The 13,754-nt window shown below is 47.5% G+C and overlaps 1 protein-coding gene across 4 annotated transcripts in view; it reads right to left on the bottom strand.

Moving 5' to 3' along the window:
• The window catches only part of CADM3 (cell adhesion molecule 3), a 31,512-nt gene that overhangs the window by 3,666 nt on the left and 14,092 nt on the right, over positions 1–13,754 (bottom strand). For 2 of the 4 annotated variants that reach the window (XM_027095048.1, XM_027095050.1), the window contains exons 2-8: positions 9,731–9,832; positions 7,540–7,680; positions 6,880–7,032; positions 6,058–6,195; positions 5,517–5,687; positions 2,932–3,022; positions 2,321–2,490 (exon numbers count right to left, since the gene is read on the bottom strand). In XM_027095048.1, coding sequence (XP_026950849.1) covers positions 2,321–2,490; positions 2,932–3,022; positions 5,517–5,687; positions 6,058–6,195; positions 6,880–7,032; positions 7,540–7,680; positions 9,731–9,832 — 966 coding nt within the window. Of the gene's footprint in view, positions 1–2,320; positions 2,491–2,931; positions 3,023–5,516; positions 5,688–6,057; positions 6,196–6,879; positions 7,033–7,539; positions 7,681–8,010; positions 8,186–9,730; positions 9,833–13,754 lie in introns of those variants that run through there. The other 2 variants (XM_027095051.1, XM_027095049.1) reach the window with 2 other exon arrangements.

Below are 13,754 nucleotides of genomic sequence, written 5' to 3'. Positions count from 1 at the left end.
TGTGTGTGTGTGTGTGTGTGTGTGTGTGTGTGTGTGTGTGTGTGTGGTGTCTGTGTGTGTGGTGTGTCTGTGTGTGTGGTGTGTCTCTCTCTTTCAATTTCTGGGTTAGCAGAGTATTTCTTCCCTATCACCCATGCCCTCATACTCTCCCGTCTGATTTATATTCTGAGCTGGCCTTTCTAGGGGAGCTTCTCACCATATTCACCCATTGTCCTGATATCAGATAGGGAAGGAGAAGTGAAAAACTGATGGAGCCAGGAATAGGCACTTTGAGAGCACCTTACAAAAGACGATGGGCTGTGACTCCCTGTATAAAGAACAGTGTTCCTTCTTGGCAGGGGAACTTAGAGTTCCAGCAAGATGCAATCCTCCAGCAGGTCTCATCAGAGAGGTCTGGGACTCCATCTTCACTTCCCCACCAACCAGAGGTTTGTGGGAAGGACAAAGACTGAACTGCTTCCTCCCATGATGGCAAGGTCTCGGCCACTGGATATAGAGAATCTGTCCTCCATAGCAGCATCGATAGAGGATAGATTCCCAAGCACAGGCTTGGCCAGGCATGTGAAGGAGAGCCGCAGCCTTAGTCAGGGTAACGCAGATCTCAGGAGACAGTGCACGGGCCCAGGGCACAGTTCTGATGTGTCCCAAATTACATGAGCTCTAGTTGCGGCTCTCCCACCCCTGGGAGAGCTACTGTTGTTTCATAGACTCAGCTTGAGCCTTGATGCCTCATTGACTCCTCATACATTTTGTCTCTCCTACCTTCTGTCTCCTCAGGCTTGACTGGACCAGCTTTTTAGTTCCTTGCCTGTCTCCGCCTTATTTGGAAAAAAAAAACTTATGCTCTGGTTTTTATGCTCTGCTTGGGAGGGAGGGAGAAGAGGGTCTGCGGGGCTCTATGATAGGAGGGGTGGGTGTGATGTAATCTGGAGGGAGCACAGTGAGGTTATCCACTGTTCTTCCTTTTCTCTCCCCTCTCCCCCTACCCCTGGGAAAACGTGAGACACAATCCACATTAAAAATCAGTCCTGGATAATTATCCCAGAGGCTATGGGAATGTAAATTCCCTAGAAGAGCATAGGTCTGCACGACCAAAATGAACTCTGGGGTCATCAATTACATGTCACTGTCTCTAGGTAGAGCTCCATTTAATTTCACTCCAGGTAGTTGGGAGTCAACTCGGTTTAGGATGATTTCTGGAAGGAGATGCAGTAACTCATTCTACCACCAGGCGTCAGCACTGGCAGAAGATGCAGTCAAACAGGACGGCGCTTTCTAGCACAGGGTGGCGGGGGATCAGCAAGAAACCAACCACAAGGGCACAGGAATTTTCTCTCACTGCCAATCATCGTCAGAGATCTGGGGGCAGACACAGGACCTCAGTGCATTGTCCTCGCTCCTGGCACCCTACAATAGCTTTGTTTGTTGTGCTGAGGCAGCTCCCACATGCTGAGGTCTGCTCCTGGAGTTGGAATCTCCCCATCTAGACACTTTGGTCCCAAGATCTCCGATCTCTTATTCCTGGGAGGCCTGGCTGCTATCCCTACACTGCTTTAATGGGCATTTCACATAAGGGAGTCTCTGATGTTCCCCTGACGATGCATTTCCCCTGTTCTGAGGAAAGGCTTATGAAGGCTTTCTGGCAGGACCCCACTGCTGTTGGGGTCTTCAAAAAACCTCCTGCCAACTCTGCATAAAGAGGCCTCTGTCCTAGCCTATCACTTCTCCTGAAGCTGGATTGTGTGGTCACACCTTTGGGAAGAACTTCAGAGAAGGAGCATCATCTAGTCTCTCTAGAAAATATGGCATCTGAGAAAAGATTCTGACTGTCTCTCAGCACAGTATGAACTTAGCTCTATTTTCCACCTGAATTCTGTATAAGGGGTCCAAGGTCTGCAGAAAAGGAGATGACAGCAGCAGCATGCATCCTGTACTAGTCACAGGAGAAGCAACTCTGAGGACAGCCTGTTGCAAAGGGAGATGCATCTACACTCACACTTGAGCAGCTCGGGGGCCTCTACACACAGAATTCTTATTCTTGTTGCCAGGTGAGTGCAGGGGCTGGAGGATGGTGTTGCCTGGGTCACCACTGCTAAACAAAGGCAGATGAAAGTCCACCATTCTACTGGTTTTTCCTTATTCCACATTCTAGAATGGACCTGGAGCCTAAGTCCTCGGGCCCTCTGGTGGTGGGCTGTTGCCCTACTAGCCCACTCCCAACTATGGTCTGGGGATGCTATCGGGAGATGGAAAGACCGGGGCACCAGATGTTAGAGGGGAGGAGAAGGGGTTTGCTGGAGGAGAGCTGCGGAGGGCTCACCGTTCACATTGAGGGTGTAGTAAGCCTTGTAGCTGCCCATGTTGCTGGTGGCTGTGCAGCCATAGGTGCCGCTGTCACTCTTGTTGAGGAAGGGGAAGATCAGGGCGCTCTCCTGGGTCATCTTTAGCGGTGGCACACTGCCCTCCTTCTCCCATAGGTACTGCTGGGGGCTGTTGAGGCAGAGAAATCGAAGGGTTCAGAAAAGAGTAGGGCAGGGAGCTAAAGAAGGACAAAACAAAACAAAACAAAACTGGGAGCAAGGAAGTCAAGGACAGTTTGATGAAGGCTTGAGCAGTTATAGGGGCCAGAGACACTGAGCTGCTCAGAGGCAGGAGGAGAGGGACTCCTTGGGGTTCAGTCTGGGGACGAGGAAGATTGCCTAGCTCATATCTAACTGTGACTTGGTTCCTTACAGGAACCTCAGAGGCTCAGCCAGGGGGCGGCCCCTCCCCACTTCTGCTGCTTTGCAGGAGAAGCAGTCAGAGTTTGGGTGTTGTTAGACAGTGTCAGGGAAAACGAGAGGCTCAGACAGTACGAAGGAGATGGGAAGACTTCAGGCAAAGTCTCCATCTGTAGAGGTGCATTACAATCCAGGAAGTGGATCTCCTTACGCGGGGTTGCCACGCCCCTCGCAGTGGAGCAACAGCTTCTGGCCCTCGCGGGGATGCGGAGGGTCTGGCCTAATCTTCGCTGTTGGTGTGTCTGTGGAGAAGGAAATGGGGTCAACGTGAAACTCAAGGTCACCTCGATCTCAGAATCATCCAGGTATGCATTTCAGCCGCCACCCCTAAAGGCCTAGGAGCCCAAGAGGCTGTGAACAAAGACCACCCCCCAACCTCTGTGAGCAAAGACCACTGTTGCTGTTGGATGTGTGAGGGAGTCACATGGCAACCTTGCAGAGGTAGGATTATGGAAGGTCTGTCCTTGCTGGGGACCCAAGGGGTGTCTTAACAGAGAGCTGAGAAGAGAGATCACTGGATCATCTGTGCCTAGCACATAAATGGAACTTAATACATATTTCTGAGGGAACAAATAAACTTGAATTTGATCACTGATTGAGTTCACAACCTCTCCATCCTCTCTGCAAGGGAGCTTAAATGGGAGGCAATGCTTTAATGCAGAACATCATTTTTAGTAGCTGGTCCAAAAATGAAGTGAGAGCTTTGAAACAGCAAGAGATGGAGGTCATATTTTGGCTGCAAAAAGGCCCTGACACAATATAGATGGGTTCTGGGAAGGAATGATGGCATCTGCCACCGATGCTGAAGGGCTGCTTAGGAGGCTGGGTCCAGATGGCCGCACAGAACAATACAACCAGATGCCGGTTTAGAACAACAGATAAAGAGGCCGAGCTTCCCCTAAGGAAAGAGCCAACCTGAACATCCGGTTAATGAACATGTTTCAGTCCAATCAAACGGGACGAAGAGAATCAGGCCAGGTGAGAGAACGGGTGTTCCAAGGCCTCACAGCCAGAGAAGCCTCTAGTGCAGCACCTGTAGTATAGCATTTGTTGACTGACTGCTGATCACAGTTGGGCCAAAATGATCCCTGGAGAGTAACTGCCAGATGGTCCAGTACCTAATGAAGGAGTCTTTGGGGCTCAGACAGGGGAGGGCCTTCTTTAGCCCTGGCCAGGGACCAGGCCCTGGACAAGGAGACCAAGGCCAGGGGCTTTACATTCAGAACTAGTTATCAGAGAAACACCTTATAGCAATACAGAACTTTGAAGTTTACAAAGTTCTTTCATTATATAGTGTTTCTTTTACCCTCATGAAAATTCACTGAAGTAAGAAGGGACCGCTACGAGATTGAATGCTTGGGTGAAAGTGACAAAGCTAGTAAGCAGTGGCTCACTGTGGCTAGAATCCAGGTTGTCTGTTTCCAGATTGAGAGTCTGCTAAACGGACAGTGACACCACCCCAAACCTACCTCATGGTCAAGTTTCAGCAATGGGTCTAGCAATTGATTTAAAGAGCATTGAAGTCAGGCCTGGATTTTCCATAAGGAAGAGATGAAAGGTTTGAGTCATTTTAGAAAAACACCCAGCCTTTAGATAAGTTAGGACAAGAAGTACATTCTTTTATAACTCATTATCTTCTCCCTTTCTACTTTATTTTTTTCCCCTTGACTTTTTTTTTTTTTTTTTTTTGCGGTACGCGGGCCTCTCACTGTTGTGGCCTCTCCCGTTGCAGAGCACAGGCTCCAGACGCGCAGGCTCAGCGGCCATGGCTCATGGGCCCAGCCGCTCCGCGGCATGTGGGATCTTCCCGGACTGGGGCACGAACCCATGTCCCCTGCATCGGCAGGCGGACTCTCAACCACTGCGCCACCAGGGAAGACCTCCCCTTGACTCTTCTACTCAGAAAAGTTCTTTTTGAAAATTTGTCAATTTCCTCAGGTGAGTGGGTCGTTTCCCACCCATATTCAAGGCAGATTCCATAGAGGGATGAGGATCCTTGGAAAGGTTGGGAGTAGTGATTTTGACAGTGGCCATTTCAGGTCAGAATCCCAAGAAAAATCATAGACCTGGGGCACACTAGTGGGGGGTACTGTAGGGAGAAATCTGGGAATAATGATGCCAGACAGAGAGAGCATGTTTTCCTGCCACCTCTTTTCTTGAACTCATAGTATGTTAGACCAAGAAGAAGTCTTTGTGATTCCATGTCCATCTTCTCATTTAGCAAATAAAGAATCAAGCTCAGTGGGGTAATTTCCTTAACATCACTCAGCTAGTAAGCGGTGAAGGGCAGACTAGAATCTGTCTTCTAATTCTCGATTTGCTACAGTTACTGCTACAATTTACAATCTAGGTGCATAACACTGGCCTAGCCCAGGAGATGGTAAATTTACCTATCGGGCCAAATCCTGCCAGCCACATTCTGTAAATAAAGTCTTATTGGAACACAGCTACATTCATTTGTTTACATGTGATCTATGGCTACATTCCTGCAGCAACTGCAGAGTTAAGTAGTTGAGACAGAGACCACATGGCCCTCAAAACCTAAAATGTTGACTATTGGGCCATTCATAGAAAAAGTTTGCTGACCCTTGGCCTCACCCCGGTAATTCTTGTCTTATTTTTTTTAACCTATTTACTTATCTGTGCCTGGTCCTTCATATACAGTAACCCGCACGTTTCTCTTCCCCACTCCCCATCTCACACCAGATCCTCTTCACTCACAAGCCCATGACATACATAAAACTTCAATGCGTTGAGCGGTGGATCTGTCAGCTCCCTTGAGAGATTCGTGGTTCACAGAGCATACAATGTCTGCCCCATCGTCCTCCCGGGTGACCTGGAAGGTGACTGAGCTGCTCACGGTGAAGGTTTTGCCATTGGGATCTTCCTGTATTCGGGTTGGTTCCCCTAGAGAGCAGAAACAGACATACACTCGCACACACACATAGACACAGAGTGAGCCCTAACATGCAGAGATTGTGTGGGCCCCACTGTAGACATACAGATGGTGCGTCTCAACTTAGGCAGACTTAGGAAGTTGTGAAATGGATATGTACACACAAGGAGGATGGAGTCCCCGACGGGCGCGCGCACACACACACACACACACACACACACACGACTGTACACAGAATATCTGTCATCCCCCTTTCTTCTTCTACACCATGCCTTATGTGCACATACACAGGCATATAGACATGTGCCCCTCACTCCCTCTCTTCTCCCCGCTGTCCCAGCACCACTTCCTTCTGTCACCCCCAAAGCAGGAGGAACTTACCATGAAGCTCTTGGTCACCCTTCCTCCAGGTGAGCTGGGCTGCAGGTTTGCTCCCAGAAGACTGACAGTTTAGGGTAGTTGTATCCTTTTCCCGTAACGATGACTTGTAGCCAGTGATTATGGGCTTCTGTGGGATTCCTGCCATGGATAGGGGATGGCCAGGATAGGAAAGAGAAGCACCCTGAGGTCACACCTCATCTCTCCCTGCCGAGGTAGACTCTCTGAGGGTTAGGATATCTGAGTTCTAGTTTGGTTTATGCTGGGTAGAAGGCTAGAGAAATTATCTTTCTCTTTGATAAGAGAAAGACCACCCCAGGGGGAGGAGATATGGTGGTGGGAGATTTACCATACCTGAGATGATACATGACCCAACAACCCAAAAGCACAGCTGGGTGGCCACAGATATATGTGAGGCTCAGGGGAGCAAAGAAGGAAATTAAAATGTAGGATCAAGATGAGAGCATGCAAACCACTGGGGTACCCATCTTGGAAATTATAATCATACACTGCACATACTTCTCATGTTTCCCTTACACAGTCTTGGGAGGTAAGTGGAACAGACACCATCATCCTTTTGTTACAGGTTAGGAAAGTCAGGCTCAAGGAGAGTAAGAGATTTGTCCCAGAGCAAACAGTAAGTAAAGGAGAAAAGATTAGACCCCAGCACTCTTTGCATTTCATTCCATTGCAACGGAAACACAGGCTGAACTTTCCCAAAATGCTTGGAGACTTGCTTGGCTCTAGGCTGCTTCAGGGGCCCACGCAGGGAGATTTGTTTGCAAGGAATCACGCTGTGGAGACACTGGGGTTTGGGAGCCTCACCGAGCACGGTGACGAGGGACTTGGCAGTTCTCACGGGCATAGTGAAGATGGAGCAAGTGTATTCACCCTCGTCGGCCAGGGCCACGTTGCTGATGCTGATGCTGAGCTCATGGGGCGTCGATCTAACCAGCTGAATCCGATTATCTCGAAGGGCTGGGGGAAATTGGGAGAATTGGAAGCAAGGCTTTAACTGGTGACTTTCATCTTTATCTTCCAATCCCGGGCCAGCTTTTTTTTCGAGAGGGTCTAGTGTGGTTTTGGGGCAGGGGGGAAAAAAAAAAAAAACTGCTCCTGAGTTTGATTAGTCTTTAGTTTATTCAGTTACTTTCCTGGGCCACTGGGCTCAGTAGCCTCTGAGATACTCAGAAAAGTAGGTTGGATTTGTGGGTGACATTGGGGCAACACTGACATTAGCTGTCTCTTAGGGCTCCTTTGGGGTGAGTCACTCCAGGACCCTATAAACCATGCATGGCCTAGGTCAGAGCCGTAATTATGAAGTTTCCCTGGAACCAGCTGAGGAGCCCATGGCCTGTTGCTTCCCCAAATAGCATCCCTTCACGTTTCTCAGCCTCTGGACTACAGGGACATTTCCTCTCAGCTCTGCAGCCCCCTTCCCTAGCCCACGTTTCCTATGGAGGCAGATAACTCGTGGGACACTACCTCTCTTCTCCCCAAAGTAGAGAGTCTGCTGGGCAGGGTTAGACCATTGCAGGGATGAATCCTCATGATCTTTGACTTGGCACTTGAGCACCACGGTGCCACCAGCCACCACTGTCTCATCAGATGTCCAGGGCTGACTGTCTGCAGGAGTAGAATTGGGTTAGTTTCCTAAGGCAGCACTAGCCCCTCCACCCATTTCTGGGCCACAGTCCACCTCATCTAATTCAGACCATCCAAGGCCCATGTCTCTGTATTCTCTTAACGCATCATGGGGGAAGGAACAGAGGTGGGGTGAGGCAGGGGAAGACAGACCTTACTTCCTCTTGCTTTGAATGCACAGAAAAAGAGTCACTTGTTGACTATTTGCTGAGTGAACTGACAGGGCCACAAACATTTAGAGGGATAAAGGCACCCCAAATCTACACATACCACTCCCCATGTATCTTTTCTGATAAGAGTTCTACCATTCACCTTTGAAAACACACATACGAGTCTGTCATTCTGTTTTACCTTCTTGCCACCACCTGCATATAAGGGCAAGAACAGAAGAGGTTGTAATAATGCCCAAACTAAAAGCGAAGAAAAGGCCAACCCCCAAGAATGTGGGTTGCACATTCGTTTACACAAGAGGTAGCTGATAAAACTGCAAAATAAACAAAAAAGACTTTTAAAAAAACCTAAAACGTTTTGACACAGACTTTTCAATTCCTCCAACAATAACTTGCCTTCAATCATCAGCTCCCTTAACATATTCCTTTCAGTATCAGTACTACCCGCCTCCCAAATCAACACACAAACCCAAATCACTATCCTGACGTTACTTTAAAGAATAATGGATTAAAGTTTTCCCTTCGATGTGATAGAAATATGGTTTCTAATCCCTCTCTACTTAGTCAAGTTAAACAAAAGAAGGACTAGTAAGATAGCGTGAGGATGACTCATTTGAATCCCAAACGTGCCTTCTAATCAGGCCTAGCTGTGAGCCCCTCAGTCTGTGTGACACTTGCTTCCTCCACCCAATGTTGTCCCATGTTCCCCAAAGCATGGATTCTGATTCCTAATATTGATTCCCTCATCTTCAGGTCTGACTTCCTGTGACCCGATGGCACTGACCCCTGCAGAGCTAAAATAACACATTCTAGCTCTGATTCCTGAAACATCCACACAATTTCTTCTACGGTACTAAATTACTTAACCAGCATTGTCGCCTCTGAATCAGAAACCAAGAAACGTACTTCCGACACTCCCTGATGGAGCAATTTAAAACAATCCCCATGCTCCCTATGGAACCAACCTTACCCCTGCCCTCTCTGCTTATTCCTGTCTTTCCTGGTCACCAGAGCTCCATTTCCAAGGAATATTCAATGAGCGTTGCTAGCAGAGAAGGGGCCCTGAAGAGTGAAGGTGGCACCTGCCAGAGCTGACACCAAACACCAATGCTTCTGAGTGGCTGTCTCCAAATTGGAGCCCAAAGCCTTGCTGCTAGTTTTAGTGTTTAGAATCCTAAAAATTAGAACTGACAGGGACCTTAGGGATCATGGAATCCAATTCCCTCATTTTACACATGTAGACAATGAGGCAATGGAGGTGAAGTGATTGCTTAAGATCATTCTACCCATCAGTGACCCTAGTTAGGACTAGAATCCTGACTCTCATGGCAGTGCTCTTTTCACTGGAATGCGCCTCAGGTAATCATCTAACTGGAGAATCAAAAGCACGACTTCAATGTTAGCAAGCCAGAGACCGAGCCGGCCGAATACAGGTGGAAGTGATATCTTCCTTAAATATCTCAACGAAAGGTTTGGGAAACCTATCATTTACTGCTAGCCATATGCCGATTTTTGACTGGTAATCCCATTTTCCCTGGTTCCTTTTGAAGAATTCTATCTTGATTGTGTCTTTCCAGAACCTCTTTATTCTGAGTAATACACTCCTCCTGGCATCATTTTATTTTTGGAAAAAGGTGTAAGGGATACAGAGGTCCCTGTACCGGAGTGAGGGAAGGAGGAGTAGGTGCCAAAGGAGTTGGTGGTGTAGAACTAAGTACTAAAATGTCAAATGGAGATGGGGAAGAGTTGTGTGGTAATGAGTGGAGTTGAGAACACAGGGTGGAAGCAACATGAGTGGGGGATGATGTGAGGATGGCGGAGGGAACTGCGGGACATTGAGATGAGGGGGCCTGGATTCTCACCTTGACTGGCCAGCATGTCAGGGCTGCTCCAGACTGTGGAGCTCATGGCCTCTTCGAGTGGAGCCAGAGTCCCCAGCTCCAAATTCTGCTCTTGCCAGTAGCCTGGGGAGAGAGTCTCCATGAAGGATGAGCCCTACATGTAAGCTGCTACCGTTTGGGATCTGTACTTTCATTGTTGAGGATGGGGGAGAGGACTGGCCCCTGTGAAAAGCAGGTTCACCAGGGTACCTAAGAGAAGGTGGCTTTCTCACAAAAGGGGGAGATTAACTCAAGTCCTGAAAAAGGAAGTGAAGTCTTCCTCCGAAGGGGTGAATTAAAGGAGGATGCTAAGCTTTGGCAGTCAATCACATAATGTTAGAGCCAACAGAGATCTTAGAGGTCATCTGGTCCAGTTCTCCCAGTTCACAGGTGAGGACACTGATGCCCACTAGGGTTAAAAGTGACTTGGCGAAGGTCATACAGAAACAGGAAAGATAACCAAAGACTTTTCATTCCTGATCCGGGATTCTTTCTGCTACACCAAATTATCTACTAAAATAATGACAGGTTTAATAATTAAAAGGTACGTTCCCATTTAATCCTTTTAATAAACCAGTTAAATAAGTACGTTGGTATTATCACTTCTACCTTGAAGAGAGGAAACAATGAAGTGACTTGCCCAAGGTCCTACAAACAGAAGAAGAAAGACTAGAAATTAAATGCCTGATTCCAAATCCAAAGCTCTGTTTCATGGTGACACCCTTAGCACTGAAGACAGAGACCACAGCTGGGGTTGAAAGTTACCCCACGCCTTCCAAGATTGTTACCTTCTATCCGGTGCTACGACTCTCAAGCTTTCCTCCTCCACTCTCAGTCCCACTCACCATTTTATATCACTGACTCTGCTCCCTCATCTGGCACAACACACGCCCAAGACTTGAGTCACCGGCTCTCTTCCTAGTAGGTAGCCCCTAAACCCTCTTGTGAAGTACTGTATAGTTTCCATGGTCTATTTTCCCCAACTCAACCTGAGAGACGGAGGGACAAAGAAACCGGCCCTGAGAATCTTTACAGGATCTCCCATTGCAAAGCCAGTAGCCAATCACACGCGCAAAATTCAGTAACGTCATCGGCTGCTGAGCAGAGTCCGGAACTGCTCCTTGTCCCGGGCCTGGAGTCAGGCAGAACTTCGCCAATTGTCCCAGCGCGCCAGCTCCAGAGGCAGCGGGGGAGGGGAGTGGGAGAGAACAGGACGAGAAGGGGGCGATGGGACCGAGGAGGATGGGTAGGGGAGGTGGGGAGGGTACGGGGTGGCAGGGGTGTGAGACTAAAAAGATAAGTGGCACGTGGTCTTAGGGTCCACGAGAAGAAAGGGGACGAGGAAGAGAGTTGCAGAATCAAAGGGAAAGAAGGGTGAGGGAGAGGAGAGAGTGCGGGAGGGAGGGAAGGGAGTACCGGGGAAGGGAGAGGGATGGGGGAAGGGAGAGGGTGTTAGAAAGAGTCCTAGCCTCGGGACAGGGCTCTAAGATAGCTTCAGAGGTTCACTGGCCTTCAAGGAGACGCCTCCCCTCTCCACTGTTCCTCAGACATGCTCCAGGAGGTTTGAGAAATGACTCTGTTCCCGAACAGGAGAAGCGCTAATGCCCAAATGGGGAGGGGGAGTAAAGCAGTGGAAAAAAAAAGAGTATCTGTAACAGGTAGAAGTAGGCAAGAAAGCGAACAAGGAAAGTGTTGGTGAAGAGAGGCAAGAGGATGGGAGAAGGAAAGGCGGCCAGGAAGAGGACAAGGGCGCTCAGATCCAACAGAGAGTCCCCCTGGGTGCCCTCGCCCTGCTGCCTTCTGTGGACATCAAGAATGGAGGCAACCGGAAGATGGTGAGTGTTTCACGGTATTTTGCAGGTCGTCTGTTTGTGGGCGCTTCCACACACAGTGGGAAGCCAAACTGGTTGTGCTGAAGCTTGGAATGGTGGAGGGACAGGGAGAAGCCAGAGAGGGGTCAGTGCCCCACACCACAGTATTGGTACCTAGCGCGCAAAGTAAGCACTAAATAGACCTTTGCTCAAACGGATAAAATAGCCATCTCCTACGCTGGCATAGGGCTTTCAGTTTGCAGAGTGGATTTTCAATCATGAATTCATTTCATGTCAAAACAACCTTGAGGGAGAGGCAGCCAGATAGAATCACTTTTTAGAGATGAGGTTTAGAGAGGTTCAGTGACTTACCTAAAGGCACACAAGTAACACCTTCTCAAGGATCCTCTTTCTCCTGCTGGTGGTGCACTCAAAGCTTTTTCAACAGCTTCTGTTTCTTGTAGCATTTCAGTCCATTGTACTGCAATTTACTTGTTTAGTTATCAGCCTCCTCATCTAAACTCAGAGTTGCTGAAGAGAAGGAGCCTTCCCTTCTTCATCTTTGTATTTTCAGCACTTAGCCCAGAGTGGGCTCTCAGTGCATTTAATTGGCTCTGGTAAAATTCATTCAGTCACGACTGCCGCTCTGCTGTGTCCATTCTTATTCAGGCAGAGCATGTCTTCTGTCCAGATAGCATAGGTTTAGTCTTCATTCTCTTGCTCCTTATTTCATTTGTGCTGTTTTCTGCCTTCTTCTCAGTTGCTTTTCTCCTTGCTTATATTCCTTTCATCCCTCCCCTCCTCCTGCATTTTGCTGGCTTTTTTTTTTTTTTTCTGAATAGGATGAATAAGTGAAATGATGATGTCGGTCATTCAAACTAAACTGAATTGTTTAGATGAGGGGTCTGATAACTAAACAAATAATCTCCAATAAATGGCATATTGGGGATATGCTTGAGATACAGTATTGTCTCTGTAGGTTTACAAGGAACTCACTCCGGTTTGCTGTGTTTTAAGAAACTGATTAAGAAGTAGCTGTTTTTTTTTTTCCTCCTGGGGGTGATACTTTACCTTGTAATTCTCCAAAGTACTTATGATCTCATGTCTCCTCTTGAGAACTGTCTGTTAATATGCCTGAAAGTTATCTTGCTGGTTTTATAAAATTGTATACCTGTAATGATAAATTCCGAAGAGCCACTCCCCTGGGTGCAGATGAGCGATTATAATGTTATTCACAGAAACATGGATAAATGGCAGAAATTATAACCTGGAACGGAATGTGAAAGCCTTGTTCTTTGGATTTAGAGCTTGCCAATTGTTTGTGACATCAGCATAAATTCCCTCAATGGATTCAGACTCGAAAGGGAAACTTAGGAGCGCTCTGAAAAGGTGGCATGCACTTTGAAGTGGAAATAATGACAGTTCTGCTCAGGCAGGGTCATTGGAAGGAAATGCAGACTTTGAGTCCACAAGACCGTTAGTAAGGGGAGGCCCAGGTTAGTCACATTGAAAAACAGATAAAGAGAGAGAGCTCCAGTCATATGGGTCATATTGTTTCCCTGCTTAGAAACCCTCACTGACTTCCCATTGTCTGCAGATGATATCCAGATTTATTAGCCTGGCTAATAACATCCTGCATGGTCTGATGCCAATATGTCTTTCAGCTTTGTCTTTTCTTTACTTCACTCACCCCATATCCCAGACATATGACGCTATTTGGAATTCTTTCTATAAACCCTTTCCCTTCCTGCATACATTCCCTTTCCCACAGTCATTCTGTTGATAATGCTTTTCACCCATCTTCACACATCTAAGCCCTAAAAAGCCTATTTTCTGTGGCACTTCCTTCAAGAAGGCTCCCCTGATTCCCTGATTGCCTCAGATGGAAATACTTTCTGATTTTTTTTGAGTCACAACACTTTATCTACTTTTCTTAAATTATGCATCACTCTTTACTTTTTGTACTGCAAGTTTCGCTTTCTTCCTAAATTTTAACGATTCTGCAGGTAGGGTTGGTATCTGATTCGTCTCTGTATCTGGTACTGGCCCCAATACAGCACACTGCACTTAGAAGGTGCTTAATGAGTATTTATTTAATAAATGAATCAAAGATGCTTAACATCTTCAACTGTGAGAACTAGGTTCAAAATCTGCCAGTGAAGAGGAAATAGCAAACCAAAAAGGCTAGGAAGAAA

This window comes from Aethalodelphis obliquidens, unplaced genomic scaffold (genome assembly GCF_003676395.1).
Source record: "Aethalodelphis obliquidens isolate GAN/ISIS:26980383/991018 unplaced genomic scaffold, ASM367639v1 scaffold90, whole genome shotgun sequence".
Classification (NCBI taxonomy): Eukaryota; Metazoa; Chordata; class Mammalia; order Artiodactyla; family Delphinidae; genus Aethalodelphis; species Aethalodelphis obliquidens.
This window is presented reverse-complemented; position numbering and strand designations above follow the sequence as displayed.